Here is a 22,755-nt window from a genome sequence, read left to right on the forward strand (position 1 = left end):
TCCTTTTTAAGTTGTCCTTTTGTTCCCTGTTCCCTTTGCGTTTTGTTTTTTCTCGTCCTTTGTTCCTTTTTTTTATTGCTCTCTGGTCCTGCGGCGGTGGTGATTGTTGGGAGGATCGGTATGAGAATGAAGAGGCGGATACTTTTCCCGAGGATGGAACAAGGTTCGGCAAGGGACAGCAGGCAGGATCAACCCGGTTGAGGGGGGGAGAGGCTGCAAAGCCCACGAGGTCAAGAGCTTGGACGAGTTGGAGATGGGGTGTCTTTTGGCTTTTTCCTCTCCGTGCGCGACCCGCCGGAAATCTCAAACCTATCGCGAGTACCTGAGGTGTCAAATGTCTAGGAGGGTATGGCACGGCAGTCGTAGTTTGTAAATTGCATCCGTGGTTTGTGGTTTCCGAGTGGATGGGTGTACGATAGACGTGGACGTAGAGGTGTACTCCGTACGGTACCAGGTTGTGTGTCTGTGTTGTACCCCCTAGGCAGGTTTTTCGTAATGTTACTGCTGCGTAGTAGAAGAAGAAGAGACAGGTCGAACAACCGCCCCCGTGTCACTGGGATTCTCCCGCAACGGTGACAGGTTTCACGGCACCGACGCCGGCCTTTTCGCTCGTCAGCTTCGTCTCGAGCCCGGCGTCGTCTTGGGCGTTGATTTCGAGAAAGTGGTAGAGAACGATCATGAGCATGGCCGCCGAGCCGAGGAAGATGGCGAGGGAGTAGAGTTGGGAGTCTGAAATCATCGCTGTTTGTTTCTCCTTTGACGTCTCTCGATGGGTGCGTGGGTGCGTGGGCAGGTAAATTTCGTAACCTCCTGAAGACCAAGATTTCGGTAGCAAGGTCGTTGGATGTGGTTGGATGAGTGAGAGAGAGAGAGAGCGAGCGAGGTATGAAAAGTGGTGAACAATAGTCGTCAAGGAGAGCAGCTGGACGACCACCAGCTAGGGGGCTTCGAGGTGGAGGTTGGAAGTACCTCTGGCTGCGGGTGTGTCCTCGTTAGCTTTACTTGTGAGGTAACGTGCCAGAGAGGTTGACGTGTGAGATTAATTCAGTTCGCAAGTCTGGCGGGCCAAGGAGTGTGAGTGGTAAGTAGGCTGGCGACAAGCTTCGAGGTAAGTCGAGACAATGCGCAGCTTGGGGGTCTGGAGTACGAGTACGTGTACGGAGTACGTTGTAGCGTAGAGGCAAAAAGGTCACCGTGTCATTGGGGACAGTGAGAGAGCGAGACACTCATCAGTGTTCCGTCTCTCAGCCTCGTCTTGGTGCGAGGCTACAGTTGAGCTATTTCCACCGCACTGTGGCCTACGAAAGCACAAGGGAAATAAACAACTCGTAGACATTCCGCAACTCTCTCTGCGTACGCATGACATTCTAGTTACGGTGAGTCCTTAGAATTTGAATGGGGATTCGTTAAGATGCAACGCTGTCTAGATCTATCGCCCACTGTGAAACTTCAACAGCTTCCGTGAAACCGCAAACAAACAAGGTTTTTCGACTCAGAGCATTCCTCCACAGAGTCTATTAAATACTGCTTCGAAATGGTAGCATGGTACACATATGCTCAAGACAACCATACTAGCTCCCACATCACTTTCAAAACTCGCTCGCAGTTACGAATCGTTCTGGGCCAGGTCGATCCGAAGATGTCGCAGCACCAGATGCATCATGACCCTTCTCTTCCGCCGTTGTCGTCTGCGACGAAGGGTCATCAACATGAGTCTTGATGGGCTCATATATCACAGGGGCCTTTTCGCTCTCTGTAATCTCTGGGGGGTTCCTCGGAGGCGGCCCATCGTCTTCGGCCTTCGATTGCCCAGGCGTTGATGAACCCTTCTCTGTGCTGTCCGTTGATGTCTCCTTTTCAAACACATGGTCGACTTGTGGTGCTCCTGAGGCATGACTTGCAGTCTTGACCAGGCCCTTCTGCTCATCTTTGCCTGCATATTTTTTGCCCTTTGGAACCCTCGCCAGCCAGTAGATGAATGTTGCGGCGATCACGTTGAACCCGATGTAAACGAAAATCAATCCGAAATTCCTCCATCTTTCCGAGAAATGAATGCTCACCGACGCCAAGAAAGTATCGGTGTTATCCAGGGAACAGTACTGACACTGCGAAGCATCGGGATCGACCAGGTATCCGCCCACACTCTGGATGTAGGGTCGCAGATATTCGCCGCAGGTCTGACCTGAAGGTGCGCTGAAGTGGAGGTATTCGTTGTTGGCACAGTACACTGGTGCATGAGCGATACCGTTCGCAAGGAGACCGGAGACCAAGTAGGTGAAGGGTGAGACTCGGTACATGAAGATCCAGAACCCGGGCATGGCGTTTGGTCCGACCAAGACACCATTGAACAGCAAACATAAGGAGAAGAGTACATTGGCCAGGTTAGAGGCTGCTTCTGCCGTTTCAATCCCCGCAATCATAAAGTGAGCAAAAGTACTGCTGAATAAGATGAACGCCCACACAAAAAGGAATTCCAAGCCGCCACGAGATGTGACCGAGTCGGTATATGCGGCGTTATTGTACAGGCCGATAGGGTAGTACCAACAGAAGAACAAGACCACCGCTCCCAGAGTCGCCCATGGAAGTTCCACCAGAATGTTCGAGAGCATAAAGGCTTTCCAAGAGTAGGTCTTGGATGGTCGTTCTCGGGCTTCGTAAAGACTTCGTTGAGTGACGAATAATGGCATGATCTGTTGAACGAGCTGTGAGAACAAGACGAGCAACATGAAGATACCGAAGAGCTGATTGTTGAGCCCTTGTTGAGTGTTGGGTGCCTTGAAGAGCGAGAAACCAATGAAGAGACCCTGGACTAATGTCAGCAAATAAACACTAGCTAGCACGAACTTGTCCTTACAGTCAGCGCGCAAAGAATCATTTTCGAATAGATGTACTCAGGTGTTCGCCAGTACTGTTCAAAGACTCGTTTTTGAGTTTCCCAGAATTGCAGACCGAAAGAAGCAGCGAATTCGAAATAATCACTTTTGTTTGCGGTTTCAGGTCTTTCGATCTGTGATCGTTCCGCCTTCATCTCGTCGAGCTCACGTTGAACCTCCTGATATTCAGGCGAGGTCCGCCAGGTTTCGAACCAATCGACATCGGAGTGAGAACCAGGTGCAGCACCAATAGCTTCAAGCATGTATTCAGCCGGATTGGCCCCCGGAGGGCAGTTGGGAGCTCCATTCTTCTGGAAATAATCGATCAGAATGTGGGAGTCTTTGCCTACAGGCCCAAAATAGACCGTTTTACCACCCGCGGCCAGGAGCAATAGTCGGTCAAATCGTTGAAAAAGAATGGCAGACGGCTGATGAATGGTACAGAGAATGGCCTGGCCAGCCTTCGTAAGTTTTTCCAAGAGATTAAGAATGGACCAAGATGTCTGTGAGTCAAGGCCTGAAGTTGGCTCGTCAAGGAACAAGAGTAGTTGGGGGCGAGCAGCCAGTTCAACACCAATGGTTAAGCGCTTACGCTGCTCAACGTTGAGGCCTAAACAAAAGGTTAGTCCTGAGTAGGACTGATCCACTTGAGACGACGAAACAAACCTTCACCCGGAACGCCGACGACTGCATCAGCATACTCCTGCATGTCGAGCAGTTTGATGACTTCCTCAACATATGCAATCTTCTCAGCTCGTGGCACATCTCGTGGTTGTCGCAATAGAGCACTGAATCGAAGGGCTTCTCGCACGGTGGACGTCTGTAGGTGTAGATCTTGTTGCTGCACATAGCCAGTTTTTCGTTGGAACGACTCGTCACGTTGCTTTCCATCTACCAGCATCTCTCCGGTGATGACACCCATGGTAACGCGTGTGGCCAGACAGTCGAGCAAAGTGGTCTTGCCAGCGCCTGAAACACCCTAAACAGTCGGTTAGATCTCGACACGCAAACCCAGAACTGATCCACACATACCATTAGAGCTGTCATGGTGCCCGGTTTGACCCAACCATCGACATGGTCGAGGATGCGCCGAGGTTGACCTTTGATTTTGATGTCATAACACACGTTTCTCCACTGGAATATCGACGTTTGCTTCTGAATGACTGCCGAAACCTGACGTGTCAATTCTTCGTCTTTAGTCTGCTGGCGCTCAAGCGCGACAGACGGTTCAGTAGCTGCGGACTCATCGTCGGAGGTTCGCTCCTTTAGGAAGGCGGGCTTATGACCTCGACGAAACAGTAAAACTTCGCCCTTGGATTTTTTGGCCTGGATGAGCTCAGTAGCTCCCAAGTACACAACCAGAAGGAAGATCATGAAGGCGAAGAGAATTCCGACGTCTCGCCATTTGTGCGACCTGTAGTATTCATACGAGATGCCGATGTAATCATCGCCGTTGACCGTAGTCTGTCCTGCGACAGCACCGACAACGGAACATATCTGGCGGACCGAGGATCCGTTCCCAAATTGAGGCGCTGGAGGTACGAATGTCGAACAAGGGTAGTCCCGGTGACTGTATTCATTGACCATCAAGGCTTCGAAGCCGTATGCAGTCGGATTGACATAATTGATCTGGTGGCACGTTAGCGGATTGTTGCGTTGCAATGTTGAGAGGTTGCTTACCCATCGAGCCCAACCGTGCATGTAATTTACAGGAATGACGAAGCCTAGAGAGGATCAGTGTTGATCTGGAGTGCTTGATACTCTAGAAGAGGCTTACCAGTATAGACAACGATGGCAATCATCAATACTGCCGTCGGTACCAGTGCTTGAATCAAGGATCTTGACACAGAGGCAATACAACGGAACAACATGCTCATAGTCAGTGTGAGCACGTAGGACAAGAACAAGAAGAAGAAAAAGGCGCCTGGTTCTCGACGCAGATTGGTCATAAAATAAAGAATCAAGTTGAATCCGATAGCGTTGAGAGTTTTGGCCGGGATATCTGTAAGCATCGAAGCAAATGCCTCAGCCGACGGGTGGTAGAGTGCATAACGGGTATGCTTCTCAACAATTGGTCTTTGTGCATAGAGAGTGAGGATTTCAAGGGCGCTTCCGAAAGCGTTGAGCAGGACCGCGAAGAAGATCAGTGAGGCTCGGGCACGGAGGGAATCACTATTTGCTGGCAAATTGTAGAATAGTGAGGAAACAACAAGCGCATTGACACAATTGCCGAATAACTGGGTGATGGTGATACTAGGGTCGTCCTTGAGTCGCTTGAAGCCTCGCCATAGACATAGTGAGACTTGACCTCCGTAGGACAGAGTGTAAGGAGAAGACTTGCGCTGGGCTTTGGACTGCTGAATACGCCGCGACTGTTGGAACGCGTGGAAATTTGGCCCTCCAATAGGATTGGCCGTCTCGAACTCATCAATTTCCTTGAGAAGTTGTCGACGGGCTTCGCTGTTTTGCCAACGCTCTGCGAATTCGTCAGGGGTCCGTGGCACTTTTCCCTCAAACCCTTTCTTGACAATACGCTCAATTGGATTGGTCATAGATGTGAGGAAATCGGGATCTGTCTGGCGCTTGGGACACTCAAAACCCATCTCTTCAAAGTAGCGACGAGCGTCTGTTGTTCGCCCAAAATAAATTTGACGGCCCTGATAGAGCACAATAACTTTGTCAAAGTAATCGTAGGCACTCTGAGGAGCTTGATAGATGGCCACAGCCGCAGTGGTATCATTCAAATCAGTCGATGTTCGAAGGGTTTTACAAAATTCAATGGCATTGGCTGAATCCAGACCTCGGGTACTGTTGTCCCAGCACTGTAACGGAGCACCGCTGAGAGTGGCCTCAGCGATCGAGACTCGTTTTCTCTCACCACCGCTGACTCCACGGACAAAATCGTTGCCGACTTTTGTGTTGATGGTATGTCGAATGCCAAAAGTGGCCATGACGACGTCTCGTAGATGCGCTGCATACATGCCTTTGGTGACTCCCTCGGGAAGCTTCAGGTTTTGCGGAGTTCTGGCACGAGAAGCAAACAACAAGGTGTCGCCGACAGTCAGCATGGGAAAATGAATGTCTTGCTCAGCTGTGTAAATAGCTTCGCCTCGGAAGTTGTGGTGCATTTGCTTGTAGCTGATACCTAGAGGGAAAATATGATTGGTAAATGATCATTGAACATCGGAGAGAACCACAATTTACCTTGGTAGTTGATATAGGTGTCGTCGCTCAGCGAGAAGCCATGCGTCTCTCCCGCAATTGTCTTCAAAAAAGTCGAACAGCCGGATCCGGGAGGGCCAAGCACAACCAGCATCTCACCGGGCTGTACCACGCCTTCGAAATTGCGCAAGATATCAACACGACGGCCCTTGTTGCCAGTAAGAGACCGGACAAGATCGGCTCCAGCTAGAATGTAATTGTCGACCGTCTTTTGGAAGTCACTACCCTTTGAAAAGCCAAAGGCGGAGAGATTCCGGAAAGCGAAGCCAGCAGATCTTCCGACATTCTCCTGGCCAGACATTTTCTGGAGTTTCAGCATCGCTTTGGTCCATGCTCGGCCATTGAAGTTGTCGGAGTTGGGATCGACTTCCGAATCGACGCCGGCGCTGTCAAAAGGATGAAAGCCAATCTCTGTGGAAGTGCGTGAGTATTGTCGTGCAAGGTCGCGCACTTCTCTGTTTTCCTGCTGGCTGTCGTCTACCACCGGTCCGCCGTCGGTTGAAAAGGTCTTGTCGGCATAGGGGTAGTCTGCAGCCGGGTCCTGAGGAGATGCCCCGACTGTTCGGCGACTTCGATCATAGTTGGTGGTTATGTTACCAGCGAGAAAGGTTGACATGTTGCAAGAGGAATACTCGCCCAGTGGAAACGGGTCCGAGGAGGTCTCGCTAAGATTGGGGGAAGATATTGTGAATCAGCATGCCATATCCCTCACGAGAAATCGATATCGATAGAAACCCAAAGGACAGAGAAAGGCAGAGAGAACATTAAAGGAAGAAAATATGAAGTTGAGAATAGTGAGATACACACGGACGGAAGCCGGCGGAGAGAATACGAGGTGGACAAGGCGACAGCGATTGGCGCAAAAGGAGAGTTTAGCATGATGTCGATGGCAATAATGTTTTTTTGTTTCCCACCTTTTGTTTTCCCCTACTCGCATTCAATCTCGCCTAATCGTTCATTGGTTGAGGCTATGGGAGGATCCCGAGGGCGCTGCGCCGTGCGCGTCCAACAGCGTAGGTGGCCTCGTTTTCGTAGTGACATAGATGAGTCAAACGAGCAAGTTGATGGGCTTGGCCTCGCCTGGATCCGAATGCGACGATGGGCCAGATAGCCTGATAGGCAACGGGAGGAGACGAGGATGCGTAGATGGGATACGAGTACGAAGGAGTGGTTCGTGGGAACGAGGGAGGCTGAGTTGCGTGCTGTGGACTTCGACCTAAAATGGGCATGGTATACGAAACCGAGCCCGCCCAAAGACACGCCCCTCGCTACGCGGAACTTAAACGCCTTTAGGGAGCATCAGGCAGCCAGTGCCAAACCCGATGGGCGAGATTGCCAGGCTCCATCCGCCCAGACTCGCCCGGATATCGAGGCTCCCGAGCATCTCCGTCCCACCTTTATTCTTGCTCTTACGGAGTACCAGGTAACAACTTTCCCGAGTACGAGACTCTTGGTATGGGCGACGTTCGCCGCTTTCAGCTACCCACGACCGTCCTGTCCATACTGTACCGACGACATCGTCCTTCCAACAGCGTACCTGAGCTACAAATACATGCTGCCCTATCGGATCCCGGATCGACGTCTCCCGTCCGGAACCAACGTCCCTTTCTCACAGGATCCTATCTGCAGTATCAGTGAGACGTTGCATGGCATGGCGCGAGGGTCGCCAGCATGGTCTCACCAAGACCAGTCCTATAGGTACGGGTCTGCGCTTCCTGTGATGCCTCATCCTTCGCGGTGTGTCACCTAGAGAATATGGTTTTATTACAAGGCACCGGCGTCACACAGGGAGGGAGACGACTATCCGCAGGCCGGGACGGACGACCATTTCCAAACGGGTATCTCGAACTGATCTTTCCAAGCAGGTGTATTCCCGTCCTCCTTCCACTTGCTTTTTCAGCTGTTGATTCACGCACCGCATGAGATCCTTCAGTACCACGTCAACTCGACAATAGCATCATGTGCGGATTTACCTCGAGTATCGAGTGAACGTGATGACGGGCTCAGTCTGCGCTGATGATCAGTACAAATGGCCGATGTTTCGGCCGAATGTCTTGGACCAAGGTACCAAGCACACCACGACCTTTACCCACGCCTTGGTTAAATTGCTCTGCACTCAGAGGGGCATACTAGCTTGGGACGTCGCTTTTTGGCCGACTGTCCAATCGCCTGGGGCGCCTCAACTGCTTTGTGCTGCTGTCGCTTGCAAGCTGGTCCGATATTTTGAAACTCATTCTTCTGCCCATCAGCATACCGAGGGACTGCGCGCATTCCACACAATCACCAGACTTCTTCGCCTGTGCCCAATCGTCCCACCTAACCGACACCGTCAACCCCTTCGTGCACTATGTTCGAGAAATGCATTGATACACTGAATTGGCATGCCGGACCGACGTTCACCCAGAGTTGTGAGCCTGAACGAGGACCCCAACAATGAAAATTCACAAAATGGTGAAATGAAGATGCTCCGACCTGCAGGACGCCCATTGGGAAGAACTCCTGCGCTCACCGGCTGGTGCACTCCGTTGATGGCGGGCGAACCTCGAGATGAATCTGTGTCGCATCGACCTTCCCTGCGGTACACATACTAGTTACTTAGTAGCCTGAAAGGCCTTTGCTTTAGGCATGGAGATCGACGGTGTCACTTTTCGCGGAACTCAAATGCACCGTGACAGGTCAACAACATACGCATCTATCATGAGGAGTTGATACCTTCGGTACTGGGTCTTGCACTGTGTCCTCGCTCCAAAGTAGTTGACAGTCACTCCCTGCGTTGACCCTTTTTCGTTGGCCCTTCATCGGTGTCGTCCAGAGACCCGCCGTATCTTCTGTACCTGCAGCGTGGCCTCATTTTCTATTTGTGCCAACTCAAGTAGCCCTCCATGAGCATCTAGCCCACGTCCAACGTTGCCCCGAGTTACATACGGCACGAAATGACATGTTGCTGCCGGAGTAGTCGAGAGTCTAGATGTCCTAGAGCCTTCTTTGATCACGCAGTTCGGCGGAGACTTCTGAAGTCTCCCGGCTTCATTCCGAATGTGCTCCATCTCTTACTGGGCGAAATGATCTGGCGTATCGATGGTTACAAGAGGATTGATCTACATTGGCCTTCGTCACGACTCTGTGTAAATGCAACATCGAGAAGCCTACGTCGGCACGACGATGGAGGACATCTCAGATGACGGCAAGTACCGTTAGGATCAGGAACGACGCTACGATTTAGGTACCAGCTCCTAGCCTCACGACGGTGGTTCCGAACGGTGTTTGATTCATTGCAGTCGCCACGTTGGAGCTAGTTCTTGTTTTCTGGACTGCGACATCATACTGGCACCAAAGCGACACCGACATTTGCTCCTGCACCCTACGCCTTCGCTGAGACAGAAGAACGTGGATTTTATCCAACTCGCAATACAAAATCGTCAATCATTCCAAGTCGCCGGTGTCGACACCGTTAATTGATATTGATGGAAGTCCTGGCCCCGATTCCATCCCAGCGTGTTCCGCAAGCAGGCGCCTCAAACACAAGATCCAACTTCATAGGTCCTGAGTCCCGACTTGACCACTTTCTCCATACACAATATGGGCCGCTATTCTCTTTGCGTACCGCCACAGACATTCTGACAATGCTTGCGGCACATCCTGATCAGCCCATCGACGGGAACGAATCTGGGTCTCTCGCGGTGCTGACTACGAGAATACCAGTATCCTTCGTCGTCAACTTTTGCAAAGCACCTATGGCCTTCGTCGATCTCAGAAGAAAAACCATCACTTGAAATGATGAACTCGTTGAAAGGGACGGTTGGGAGTTCGGCCCATAGGTAACGACGCAGTTTTGTAGCGCTTAGAATGCGATCCTACGCAATGTTAGCAGCTGTAGGGCGATATGATCTGAAAGATTACTCACCTCGACCATCTCCAGTTCGTCTCCATCAGGGTGGGTCCTTCTGGGGCAGGCTTGACGACCAGTCCTCATCGTGTTCGCGATGACATCAATGTATACCCTCGTCCGATGCTGGCCGCTCTCATATGTCGGACCTGAGTCACAAGGCCACACCAACAGGTCAAGATTCTTATGCCGTAGGATCAGGAATGCTCCGAAGCGCAACAATGCTCTGACCTCCTGCTCGTAACGGGTCGTTGCTGCAAAATCATGAGTCTCGGAATGTGCAAGGGGGCGAGCGTTGGTTGCGTAGTCACTGATCAATTGGAATCGCATCAGATTCGGAAGATCATTGCAAAGAGAGCCCAAAATGGCAGGGAAGTGCCGCTCAGCCCGCGTCTTCAGGAAGAAGTGAGTGTCCACCTTGAGGAACTGAATCCACGTCACGTTATGTCGGCCGATCTCTGCTGGCAAGGATGGCAGTTCGAGCACTTCCCGCGAGGTATGGATGGTCGTCGCTGCGAGAAAGGTCAGGGTTTCTTTTCGTAGCTGTGAACATGTCCCAAGTACGCCAGTAGTGTGTCGAACAAAGTATGAAAACGGGGTCTTGGTTTCGCCTCGCCTCGGTTTGTTCGGGGCAGTGACATCGCATTGATCAGATCGGGCTTCACAGAGGTAGACCAGGATTTCCTTCAGTAGGAACGATGGAAGATTGCCTAATCGTGTTTCGGACCACGGTCTCGGTGCCCCAGCTTCGATCGGAGGATATTGGTACCACTCCCAGGGCGCAATGGCCTTGGGGAACTCGGGAGTGGCGTAGAAATAGTCCGGCATGGTTGTGAACAGGTTGAATTTGTTTCGCTCCTGTTCGCTCCTGGGTATCAAAGGGCATCGATGAAAAGAACAGAGTACAAAGTGTCAGATGATCCATACATGCTACTTAAGACGCCAGCGTGAAGGCAGTGGCGACTCCTTCACATCTGATGATGGCGGGGAGTGACTGCATTGTATAGATGTGCTGGCGAGTGAAGCCGCTGCCACGCTGGTACACGACAAACGTAACAATATAGGATAGGTGACTGTTACTATGGTGGTGCAGACATTGCATCGGCTCTCACAGTCTGGCCTGCTGGGAATTGACAAAGCAGATTGGTTGCCGGCTGCCTTGTCTTGAAGGATTGCGGTACGAGAGGATAGGAAGGGCAGTAGATCAAACCCAGGGACAGCGTACTATCTCTTCCAAACTCCTTCGACTGTCCCCATGAGGACGCTGCTGGGCTAGCGTCCGGAGACCCAGGCGAATGCACTGGGCGAGCATCACCATGGGCCATGATGACATCGACTCATGGTAGACAGGGCATTGGTTCACCCGTCCTGGCTCAACCTGAGACAAACGTTACATTGTCCGATGGTTTCTCTTGTACAAGCTTATGCTGATATACAAGCCTTCACTGGGAGCCTATTCCGTTTGTTGTGTTGTGCCATAAGTGCGGTGCGTTCCTTACCATCGCTTCCTTTGGGATCACCAGGCCCACCTACCTTGATGATAAAGGCACCAATCTGGTGTGTGTGACCATGAGTCAAAGTCGCAAAAAGGTTCATGTAGTAAGTGTAGACGAAGGGGTTGAGAATCTTGATGGAATTTTTGAATTGCCTGGCAAACTGCTTCAGAGCAGTATATTTTCACTTTTGGGAGGTAGAGAACAAGCAGCTATTTCCCCAAGTGTCACATCAGCAACAACGAACACAAACCCCATTTCAGAGACCAGTTAATAATCGCACGAGGAGAATGCCATTCAACAACAGTAGCGGAGTCATTTCATGCTCAATGGGTGCGAGAAGCCAACAGCATGCCGGAACCTCAGCCTCGGGAGAAAGGTACTGGTCATCCACTTGCCGCTGCAATCGAGACCCCATCCACAACGTTCCTTCTTCTGCCGTCAGAATGTCTTGACAGACATCCAGATAGACGTGAGTTCCAACATCATCTGTCCCGGCCAGGAGCTGGTCTGTTTATTTTGGTGCCCCGCATTTCGGAGGTACTTGAACCCTGCAAATATTTGCCGAGGCAAGACGAATGCCAATATGTTTGGTCACGTGACAAGGCATTCCACGTGCATTCGGCAAAATAGGCCCCCGCGAGCTCCGAGCTCGGGGTTTAGAGTGCTCTTGCAGCTGCAAGATGCGGGCAGCATGAGCCGTGCCACACTTTCCACCGCAAGGAAACCATCCGTCAAAGTCGAGATTCCACGTTGTTGTGCCGTGTGCAGCCCGGGGCACCACCGTTTGCTCCGGACAACGCAGGCGCATACCAAAGTCAGAACTAGGAATTCGAGCTCAGGATCATCGCCGTAAACAAGGGTTCAAGCACTTGTGTGGGGTGCATGCTTGACCACGAAAAACGATCTCTTCCGCACGAAAACTAGCAAAGGCTGTCCCTAAACGATCCCCCAAACCTGACACTTTACTGGCCAGGCGAGTCCCCGGATGTGTTTGCGGCAGTCGTGGGCGATTTCGCACACATGGCATGCGAGCTCGTAAAGGTTCCCCACAACAGGAAGAATCCGGGGAGCACGGTGTCCGGGACAGCTTTGGGAAGTAAGAGCTTTGGCACGGAAGCGGGCGGCACCCAACGAAGAGGTCAATTGGGCTTCATCGGAGCCGCATCCATGTCCAGTTGGATAATCAAGAACCCGAAAACAAGGGATTGAACGACACTAGCAGACTGGGCTGCGCTGCGGCCGGAAAGCTGTGTCATTGCAGATGCTATACTCTTCCTTTCAGCTGTCTCGGTTTGGAGTGTCAAATAGTGGTCAATGATCAGGGCAGAACTGCCTGCGAGCCAGCTGCGTGTCGCTTCATTGCTGACCATGCAGATACACCAGGGTCTCCTATTGAACCATCAATCTTTTGAAGACGCAGTTGCATCTGAGCTAGTGCAGCCTCATCATGGCATGCAGGATGCGAAGCATACATATGTCGGCTTCGGTATCAGCTTCCTAGATTGGCCACATCGGGCGATGCGCTCTCGGGTATCGTCCTGCAGTGAAATTGGTTGCGTAAATTGAGCCGCTGAAAGTGTGTGGAATTGCCAGAGCAATCAAGAATCAACACGCGGGAACTGCTGGTCTAGTCCTGAGTATCGAGCGCGAGTTATTGTGCATACACCAGGGACATTTGGCGGGTCTGTAGCGAGGAACCTGGACTCCCATCGACCATTTTAGGGGTACACCTTGGTTCCTGCCAGTGAGAACAGTAAGGGTAGTGAGGAACGTCTCATTTGCTGTCTGTCATTTATCCCGGTCCAGACCATGTCCCACTCGTCGACACTGAGTCGGCGGAGTCTACCACAGTGCTCCTCTATTTGGAGCCTCGACTATTTGTAGCAGACTACCTCGGCGTACACACCCCGAACATAGAAAAAAATCATCCACGAGCAAACCGACAAGATGTAACATCTATTTGCTTAGGAAACAGTGATAGCGGATGAGACCTTGCTCACCATTGGGATATCGTAATGCTACATGAAAAAACTCACAGATGTGATTCATCCATATTGGGCTCGGTATATACAGAGGCCGGGAGGTGGCCGCGTCAGCACCCGCGGCTCAACCATCGGCCCGTCGTCGGCCACGTTCCAGTACAATAGAAAAAATCCCCCGGTGGGGTTTATTGGAAGACCCTGAGTATTGTATCGGAAAGTGTTTGCGAAGCTCACACCGACGACCACCGAGTTTTTTCTGTATCTGGCAATCGAGATACTAACTAGGCCGCTTGGACCTTTACCCACGGAACACCTCGATTGGGAATTGGAAATACCCACCAAAAACTCTTCTCTTCTCATTCTGGAAATTCCATGGCCATGGTAACATCCTGATACTGGATAGCAACCCCTGCATCGCACCGTCTGCGCGGAAGCAGAATCAAAGAGACGAGCGTAGCAGGGGCCAAGCGCAACAAAAGGGAGCGGTTTCGACAAACCGGCGGATGCGACACCAAAGATTTGACCATTGTGGATTGGGACACGAGGGCTGGGGGAATTTCCCAGTGGGTATTTCACATGTCCAGGCCTGAGGTGGTCAAGGTACCTTTCAGCGAAAAATTGGTGGCAAAGTACCAGGCGGCCCCCCGAGACGAGACTTGCCGGGGACTTTGGCTCAATTGCCGATACCTGCCCGAGGATGGGGAATTCCGACTAACTATCTAGTACTCGTAGGTCGAGGGCTCCAGTGCTTCACCTCGACGAAAAGTGAAGCTTGAGCTGTCTCTCCCGTCGTTCCCCGTTCCCAGATCATTGGAAGTGGAGCGCCAGTCCAAGGGAATTCAACCGCCATATTGCGGCCGGATCCTTCGCTAAGGGAGAGAACAATCTCGGAAGGCTGTGACAATAGGCTTTTTAGTCGCCTGTTACACACGCCGAACATGGACCATACAGTGTACCTCCGGACGGATCGTCGGTAGGCTTGCTTTGATACATGGACAGCCGGGGTGGCTTGGGGAGTCGCTCTGCGAGATGAAAGGGCATGTCCTAGTGGTCCACCAATTCATCTCGGAAGGGAACAAGTCTGCTTGTCTTGATTCGGTAGATGGTCTACACTATATTCTCTGGCGCCCGACATCCACCGACCTCAATGTTGGAGGGTCGTGGGGAAGCTTAAGGACTGCCTACGACTCTCCGAGGACGAGCACTCCATCTTTTGGGCAGCAATCGCTCGAGAACTGTGAGTCAGAACAGCTGGGCGCTGCACATGACAGCTCATGGGCGTGGGTAATGCATCTGAACGGTATGCAAGAAACAAGGCGTGAGGTGGGATGAGGCAAGAATACTGAGCCACATTTCTCGCCTGTTTTGGGCCTCCCTGGCCTATACTAGACCGCTGACTGTAGACACACGACAAGGGGAACCCCTGCTGCTGAAGTCATCACTGAGAACTCACCGCAACGATACGAAATGGCAGATCTCCGGGGTGGGTTGACGGACATGCTCAAAGCTGGCGACAATGATTACGATGCCGATGTCGAGAATGTCCGACATGCTTATTGTCCGGGGGAAAATGAATGAACGGGGAGGGTGGCACGGGATGAACTATTATTGATTCCTTGCGAGTAACGTAATCCCTCCGGGCCTTGGATAGGAACGCGAATAGTCGTACGGAGGCAGTGCTGGTTGGTGTTTGTTGTATAGGCCTATGGGTGTTGGGATTGTTCAGCGGTATGACTGTGTTTTATTAGACACGGGGGAGAATTGTTACGCTGTGCTGTGCTTCGCTGTGCAACTGCAACAACACCTCTCCTCGTAGGGTCTCGGTGCTCACCGTGCATCCCACTTGTCTCGTCGCCAACAATGTGTGTCTCATCCCATGATTATCACTGCCTCACTGCCTCACTGCCTCGATCCATTCCAATCTCGCAGTCCCATTGGCGGCACTACGCAAAAAGGCAGAGACACGAATCTCGACTCGACACTCCTTCGCTGGCGTGGGACTGGCCATGCTAGCCATCCGGGTCACCGAGACACTTCTAGGCCGCCGTTTACCCGTTGGTTGACCTGTGTGCCCTGGCTTAGCAGCCTGTCGCCCATTGCCAACGTGGGGTTTTCCATTCGCAGGACGCCGTTGCTTTTTGTCGAGAATCGATCTCGCCCCGTGCTTCCACTGTCAGTCTGTCAGGCGCCATCCGTGCGGCCCCGTCAGCCACCTAAGGGAGTCCCCTTGCAAGCGAACTGACGGTGAACGCGCAGGCGAGCAAGGGTCTTCCCGTCTCTCAGGCCCTCTCGCTGGTACGAAACCCTCCATCTCCTGGACACAGCTCATTGACTGGTTTTACGCTTCGACTCTTTCGGCGGTCAGTAGACCGACCCCATCCACCCAGAGACCAGGCCTCGCACCAGGCATTGCACATCATCCGTTGCTCCAACACCAGGGCAGAGCATGCCAGCTGGACGCTCTACGGTGGACGCTGAACGGACGAGCCTACCAAACCAGACGGCCGCAAACGCATCCCCCCTCGGCGCGGGTCAGTCCTTTGACGCCTGCTTCTCCCTTGCCTCTATCAACATAAGAAGCGCCCTCTCCTGGCAGCTGGCAAGAGAAGGACTTGGTCTGTTGGCCATACTCCCTGTTCTCATTTAGCCAGTATAGACGCCCCCCTGCGCTCATTCACTGTTTGGGCTGAAACCATCGGTGCCAGGGCCGCATTCCGCGTACACCAGCCTCCCCTACGAGGTGCTCTAGCTCCATCGCGGAACCATGGTAGCGGTGCCAGAAAAGTGACAAGACTGTTGGACCCATCGAATCGAAGCCCCCGGCAGCGGACTGGCGTTTTGACGGGACTAGCACACTTCTCACTTTCTCTCACCCCCATCGCCCGAAAAAGCTATACCCGCGCCCCATCTGTCCTTCCGATCCCTCGAGAGACACGGCATCCACCCAGGCCCGAGCTGGACCGACCGAGGTCACAGTCGCATCCGAACTAGGGACCACACCGGGTTTTCGCCATCCCTCATACCCATACCGATATCCATCCATAAGACTTCAATCAAAAGGAAGCACGGGGAAGGGGGCGACAGTCAGTTTTTGACTTTTTAATCAATTTTGCCTTCGGGATACATATTCACATATATCCACCAAGCCCTTCTGGTCCTCTTCCGTTTCGACTCTACTCCAGCATACCAAAGGGCATACTGCGAACAGCGAGCTGCAAACGCCTGTGAGTTCGTCACACTGAGCGATATATCTACGCAGCCAGTCTTTGGAGCCTACCACGTCGGCCGGCTACCGTGTACGAGAGTCACCCTGGTTCATTCCGCGGCAAACCCACCGATCAAAATCTCTGCCCAAGTCCGAGTCACCGCACCCCGGCAAAAACGCGCGCGGTCGTTAGTATTATTAACCGACTGCAGGCCGTCTCCTGCTCGCCTCCCGTTCCGTGTCAATATTGCATCACCGCCCGCAAAGCAGTCATCCCTTCATCTAGGGCCCTACTTCCGTCCAAAGGGCAAAACAAAGGTCCGACTGACCATCCTGGCTACACACACCCATCATAAACACCACATCCGCCACGGAATCTCAGCTCATAAAGCTGGACCTCAGCGTCGCGTGTCGGAGTACTTGATACCATCATACAAGATGTTCTTCTCATCGCCCACCTCCACCATCACGCCAGCCATGACATCGGTGGCCATGTCGCGTTCTGACTCGCGCGACTCCACCACTTCCAATTCATGCTACAACTATACCTCGTACGCTCCCACCTCTGCATACTCTGCACTTTTGAGTGCGTCGCCGACATCGTCGTGGCCATCGTCTCAAGGCCTCGTCCGATCAGACAGCAATGCCTCCTCTACAGTCACCTCGCATCCTTCGTCGGTGGCGATGCGACGCGACAGCAGCAACTCTTCATGGCTGCCTAGCCCCTACAGGTCGTGCATGTCATCATTTGGTGCCGAGCCAAGTTCCTACCTCTCAGACGACGACCTTCTCTGCACCCCCGAGTCATTACCAATCGAGACCATCCCGGCGGTGACTCCTCCCAAGAAGGAACTCACCACCGAAGAGCAGATTGCCTTCCTCCGGGATCTGCAAGAGAAGGAGGCCGCCTCTCAGCAACAAGCCGGGTCAAGACGCAAGACAGTCCGCTTCGCTGGCCCCAGTGAAGAAAAGTCACGTCGGCCCAGCACACTGAAGCGACGGCAGACAAATGTTCGCCGTGGATTGAGCAGCCTTAACGGACCTCAGTGAGGGCTGTGCAAAGTCGACGACTTCTGTTATGGGCTGGCCCCATGACTCGGAACCTTCTCGGGCATCTTACGATCTTGATGTTGTATTATTTGACTTGGATTTTGATCATTTTCAGCGAAAGCGAATCATGTTGTTCATGGGTGATGGGAATGAACAACACATGGGCAACATTTTGCATATACCTTCGGGTATGAAGGCTCTTGACGATACCCCCGTTTACTATTGACGGCCTTGTTTTCACGGGCTATGACATGTTGATCTTGGATGAATACATTTCTCCAAGCTCCCGAGGATCAGACCAGGAATTTGGTGACCTCGATGGACGAATATAGTGTTTATGTTTGTAGTTTTAATTTTTCAATCAATTCTATCGTTGATTTGTATTGAACACCCAGTCCAAACGGACTTGTTCCGAAAGTGAAATTGTTTTCTATGGAGATGTGGAGTGTGAACAGATGTGTTGACTGTTGGGCGGCTCACTGCCTACGGTACAAGGCTGTTGATTTTTGCACATGTTCTTATTTTTTTTTGCCTTGGATATGGCAAGGTACGTACTGATAAGGGGGTAAGTTTGGGTATGGACAGTAGTCAGTCAGGTCACCTGCGCGCGTTTGTAAACCCTGTTTTGGTTTTCCTTGGTTTTTTTTGGTTTTTTGCCATCTTTCCATCTCTCTTTGAGACCGCTCGCCTCGTTTTTCCTTCCCCCGACGTAACGAATCATCATCGTCGTCATCATCACCATCATCATCATTCGTTCAGTCGCGCCCAACGAGAAACACGACAAAGGGAGGAAGGAGTCAAGCTAGGCAGATAGGCAACCCTCCGTTGTCGTCGTCGGCGTCCTCGCCACCCTTTTATTTACTATCCATTTTACAGGTCAAGGTGGTATTGCTAGAAGTGGTCAGCCGGCTGGCTGGCTGGCTGGCTTTACTCCGTAAATAAATAAAAAAAGGAGGCGTCCGCCGTATTATTACCTGCAGGCAACTTTGATGAGTCCCCCTCGTGACCGTGGTCTGTTTTTGATGCCCAACTTTAGGTGCCCTAAGGTAGCAAGTAGCAGCATGCCCCAGCATCTGTTGTATCCGCGGGCACGCTACGGAGCATCTACTATGCATGTAATATCTACAATACAAATCTCAGACGATGGTGGTCAGATTGATCAAAGGCTTGATCGGTGTCGATTGCCGATCGAGTGGTTTTCTCTTGTTGTCGTCTCTTTCCCCCCCCCCCCCTTCTCTCTCTTTCTCGTCTAATCTTGTCTGTTTGTTTAAAGGAGTGACAAAAAACGGAGAGCACATGTCAAAGAAAACAGGATCATCGATAACTATTTACGGATCCATTTGTCAGTGTACAAACGTCGCTACGTCCGTACCTAGGTACAAAGTGTTGACTCATTTTGACCTAGTAAGCAGGAGTTGCTACGAGTGGTGAAAAGCAAACCTGTCAACTCGTCGGTCCCAGCTGGAAATGTTAGGCGATCGACGACATCACAAGCGCCGCGTCGCTGAGTCGAACGGGTCGATGACAGGCGAACCGAGTCATGCAAGTCATGTCATTATTGACACAAGACGGAAGAACCGAGAAACAAAGTTTCTGTTGGTTGGAGAGAGAGAGAGAGAGGGAGGGAGAGAGAGAGACAAGAAGATCTTCTGCAGTCCAAAGTTCTTGTGGTTGTACTGTAGGTAAGGTTTGTTGGTCGGTCGATTGACTGACTTGGGTGGTTGTTTTGGTTCCTGCGAAATCGGGGTTTGTTTAATCGCCACCTCCGCACAGGCTCCCTTTTCCGGGGGGTTTCTTGGAGGTGCTCGTACGTAGACTCCGCGCCTTCACACTCCCTCTTAGCACACTTATTACTCGTATAACATACCGCCACTGACGTGACGATATTATCATCATCATCATTACCTACCCTACTACTTCGTTTCTTGACTCGTCGGTGGGTGGGTGGGAAACCGAAACTCCAAAGAGCATTCGGCTGGTGTCATTTAAATCCGGTTGAAAGGATGATCGGCCGGTTACTTACCCTACTTGGGGGAACTTCAGGTCCAGTACCGGTAGAGATTCGGGTCGGATTCATGTCGTCGGACGCTCGGAGTACACACCACAGTGTCGGATATGTTCCAGGTCATCAGAGGCACTGCTCGCAGGTACCCTACATTTAATTTCCCCATGGGCAAACCGAGGTCGGTCGGAAAGCGTAGATAGATACAAGTTACTACTCGTAGAGGCACATCCGCCATTCACCTACACCTACTAACTACTCGCGGAAAGGATTTATTTATTAGTAGTCGGTGCTTTAATAAAGAAAACAGACATCGAATCGTTTATCCGGGACAAATTCATTCTTTCTCCCAACCGAACGAGGCACTTTGCACAGTACCGTTTTAGTTCTTAGTAACCCCTACCACCCACAGCCTGATTAATAATGGATGATGACTGACCAATGTACCTTTTTCCTTTTTCCCTTTTACTGTGTGCAGTAGAGTAGATGGGTGTGACTGGTGCTTTGGCCGGGGGTGACTGTCCACCCGGGGGGGGCCAGGACAAGAGCCTGCTAACAGCAAATGAAGGGCAAAACACATGCGTATCCTTCCTCGGCTCAGGTTAGTAGGTACAGGTGGTCACTGTGTGGAAGCGCCCCGGTAGAGGCATCTCTTTAGGCTGATTACGGAATACTTTTTTCGAAGCAAATTTCACGGGGGCATCTTTTACACTGGAGGCAACAACATATGCTACTGCGTCTCGTTCACTAGCCGTGTGATTTGAACCCAAGGTACGTACTGTACGAGTAGGAATGAACATTCTGTAACAAGTCACCTTTGATGGACACCGGACTAATGCAAATAAAGTTAGAAAGTATCCATCTTGTTGTTCAGACTTTACTTCTTGCGGTTGAGCGCGTGTTTCTCCCACAGTCCAATCATCTCTACCTGTAATTTATGTATCAACCGGAAAAGTTCTGATCTGGTTTTGAGAGAAGAGGGTTGTCATTTGAACGGGTGTCGCTAGGTACTGTAGTTTTTGACTTTGGCGTCTTTCCGCGGGCCTCTCGGAAGTGCGAGGATAGATGTTCAGATCAACAGCTTGAAGTCTTCCCTACACGACACGAACGCGTCGATTCTGTAATTGCTCCAATGCGACTGTCTTTGTCGGTGGATTGCGTGAGACAACCTTCGCATGGCCATGCTTGTGCGATCGACACCAAAATGCATTCGATGTTGGATTCGCCGGGAGCGATCAGCTAGCTCGCTTCATGTGACAGGGCAAAATTTTACGCTCATTCTCTCTTTGATCACTTTCACTGTATAAAAAGGTTAAGAGACGATGAGAACGCTACACTGGCCGGTGACCGAAAGTATCGATATATCCAGAACACCATCACCGATTCTTGACATACTGACGAAAATGGTGTGCTACAACCTCAAAACCGCTGGAATCGACAGAATCGCATGGTGGGTGTCACGGCACTTTCCAGCACGAGAGTAATGAACAGGGTCCGTCGACGGTGCGGTGGTATCATTGAAGGCGATCAGAGGACTGAAATATCAACGTATAAAGTCATGTCGTTCTGGGTTCCGGTGTGAGGCAGTGAACTCGGCCTGGTCTCCTCCATCAAGGAGATGGTTGACCTCGTTGGAGGGAGAGCTGGTATTTGAGACGGAGACGCAGCCGCCAGTACTGTGGGGGAGGCAGGTTGTCGTTGGAGTCAGAATACCTAGTGGATCTGATGACAGGTAGAGAGAGCTTTTAGACTTGAGTCTCCGAACGGGCGATGAGACGAGTGGATTGAGAGTAGAAAAGCATCCTGTAATTTACAGACCAAAGCGGTGCAGAGGGACCTACTCCCTCGGACGTTGTGCTTCAAGTTGCTGCGCGCCCTCCACGGGACTCAGCCAACTGACACGGTCCTGGACGAAGATCTCGCGCCTCGGCCGCAGCCTCGTCTCGTGCAGATTGAAATCGTCCACTGTCCCGATGCGCAAGAAACTCCTTCCCGGGAACCTCTCGCCAACCCGGTACATGAGTGTGCCGCAGGTGGAGCAGAAATAGTTGGTCATCAGCTTGCCCGAGGCGATGGTACGCGACTGGCTGTACGCGGTCAGGTTGTCGCGGCCGCGGATATGGGTCAGATGTGTATCCGCGACGCTGAAGTTTGAAGCAAACATGGATGCCGTGATCTTGCGGCAGTCGGTACAGTGACAGACAAAAGTGCTGAGTAAGCCGGGGCCTTTGGTGGGGAATGCCAGCTGCACTGCGCCGCAGAAGCAGGTTGCCGTCGCCGAGTCCTCTTTCGACCAGCCATCGTCGGCGCCGCCGGCCAAGGGGAGGTAGGGCTTGGGTTTGTCGTCGCCAGTTGCGGCCATGGTTGCTGTGCTTCTGCGTCGCGGTGCAATGTGAGTGGAATGTTTGGCGTTGTTGATCCTGCGGGCCCTGGCAAAGAGAAACCACGGGAGCTCAGTCTCACTCTCTTTTTATATTGTATCTCGCAATCATTCCCGGAACCGGGTGCCCTCATGGCCGGGACCGGCGTCAACTAACCGAATCCGATCAATGTCAGCGTATTCAACCGGGGTGCCGCTACCTCTCTACCGGGCAAGGGATATGGCTTATCCCCCTCGATAGCCCCGACCATAGTTAAAGGGGTCACTTTTACAATACCTTTTAATCGGTCCTAGGCTTGCTCGAAACTCGGCGTTAAGGTCAACCCATCGCAACGCATTTCGACGGCCCTAACCGTTTCTGCTGGAAGCAACAGTCACTGCAAAATGTACTTGAAAAGTGTTGTAAACAGATCAGCACAATCACCCCGCGAAAAACGGTCAGTAAGAGCGCAGTTTCCCGTCAGAATCCCGAGGTGCTTTCCTTCATGGAAAGTCGTCAGGTGAAGGCTATAATCACGTGCTCGGTGCTACTCTCGACTTTGGCGTTGAATATTTGATCTAATGACAGCCAGTATACGGCGTAATGAAAATGACACAATTTTCATGTATTTGCAGAATGAAGCTAATTGGATAGCTTACGCTGTTTCAACCAAACTATT

General features: G+C 51.8%; 5 protein-coding genes across 5 annotated transcripts; 1 reads left to right on the plus strand and 4 right to left on the minus strand.

The window, feature by feature from the left end:
* Positions 1–550: 550 nt before the first annotated feature.
* PV08_09119 (uncharacterized protein) lies at positions 551–739 on the minus strand (the record flags this gene model as incomplete). The annotated part of the gene is made up of 1 exon (XM_016383439.1): positions 551–739. One exon carries the CDS (start codon positions 737–739, stop codon positions 551–553), a length of 189 nt encoding a protein of 62 aa, XP_016232062.1.
* An 850-nt stretch (positions 740–1,589) lies between these two features.
* Positions 1,590–6,711, minus strand: PV08_09120 (uncharacterized protein; the record flags this gene model as incomplete). The annotated part of the gene is made up of 7 exons (XM_016383440.1): positions 1,590–2,804; positions 2,855–3,483; positions 3,540–3,852; positions 3,906–4,502; positions 4,554–4,597; positions 4,651–6,018; positions 6,078–6,711. The coding sequence occupies 7 exons, from the start codon at positions 6,709–6,711 to the stop codon at positions 1,590–1,592; spliced, it is 4,800 nt and encodes a 1,599-aa protein (XP_016232063.1).
* Positions 6,712–9,682: 2,971 nt separating this feature from the next.
* On the minus strand, positions 9,683–10,809 carry PV08_09121 (uncharacterized protein; the record flags this gene model as incomplete). Its single annotated transcript, XM_016383441.1, has 2 exons — positions 9,683–9,949; positions 10,000–10,809. 2 exons carry the CDS (start codon positions 10,807–10,809, stop codon positions 9,683–9,685), a joined length of 1,077 nt encoding a protein of 358 aa, XP_016232064.1.
* A 6,293-nt stretch (positions 10,810–17,102) lies between these two features.
* Positions 17,103–17,714, plus strand: PV08_09122 (uncharacterized protein; the record flags this gene model as incomplete). Its single annotated transcript, XM_016383442.1, has 1 exon — positions 17,103–17,714. The coding sequence occupies one exon, from the start codon at positions 17,103–17,105 to the stop codon at positions 17,712–17,714; it is 612 nt and encodes a 203-aa protein (XP_016232065.1).
* A 3,839-nt stretch (positions 17,715–21,553) lies between these two features.
* On the minus strand, positions 21,554–22,078 carry PV08_09123 (uncharacterized protein; the record flags this gene model as incomplete). Its single annotated transcript, XM_016383443.1, has 1 exon — positions 21,554–22,078. One exon carries the CDS (start codon positions 22,076–22,078, stop codon positions 21,554–21,556), a length of 525 nt encoding a protein of 174 aa, XP_016232066.1.
* Positions 22,079–22,755: the final 677 nt, after the last annotated feature.

This window comes from Exophiala spinifera, assembly GCF_000836115.1.
Source record: "Exophiala spinifera strain CBS 89968 unplaced genomic scaffold supercont1.7, whole genome shotgun sequence".
NCBI lineage: Eukaryota > Fungi > Ascomycota > Eurotiomycetes > Chaetothyriales > Herpotrichiellaceae > Exophiala > Exophiala spinifera.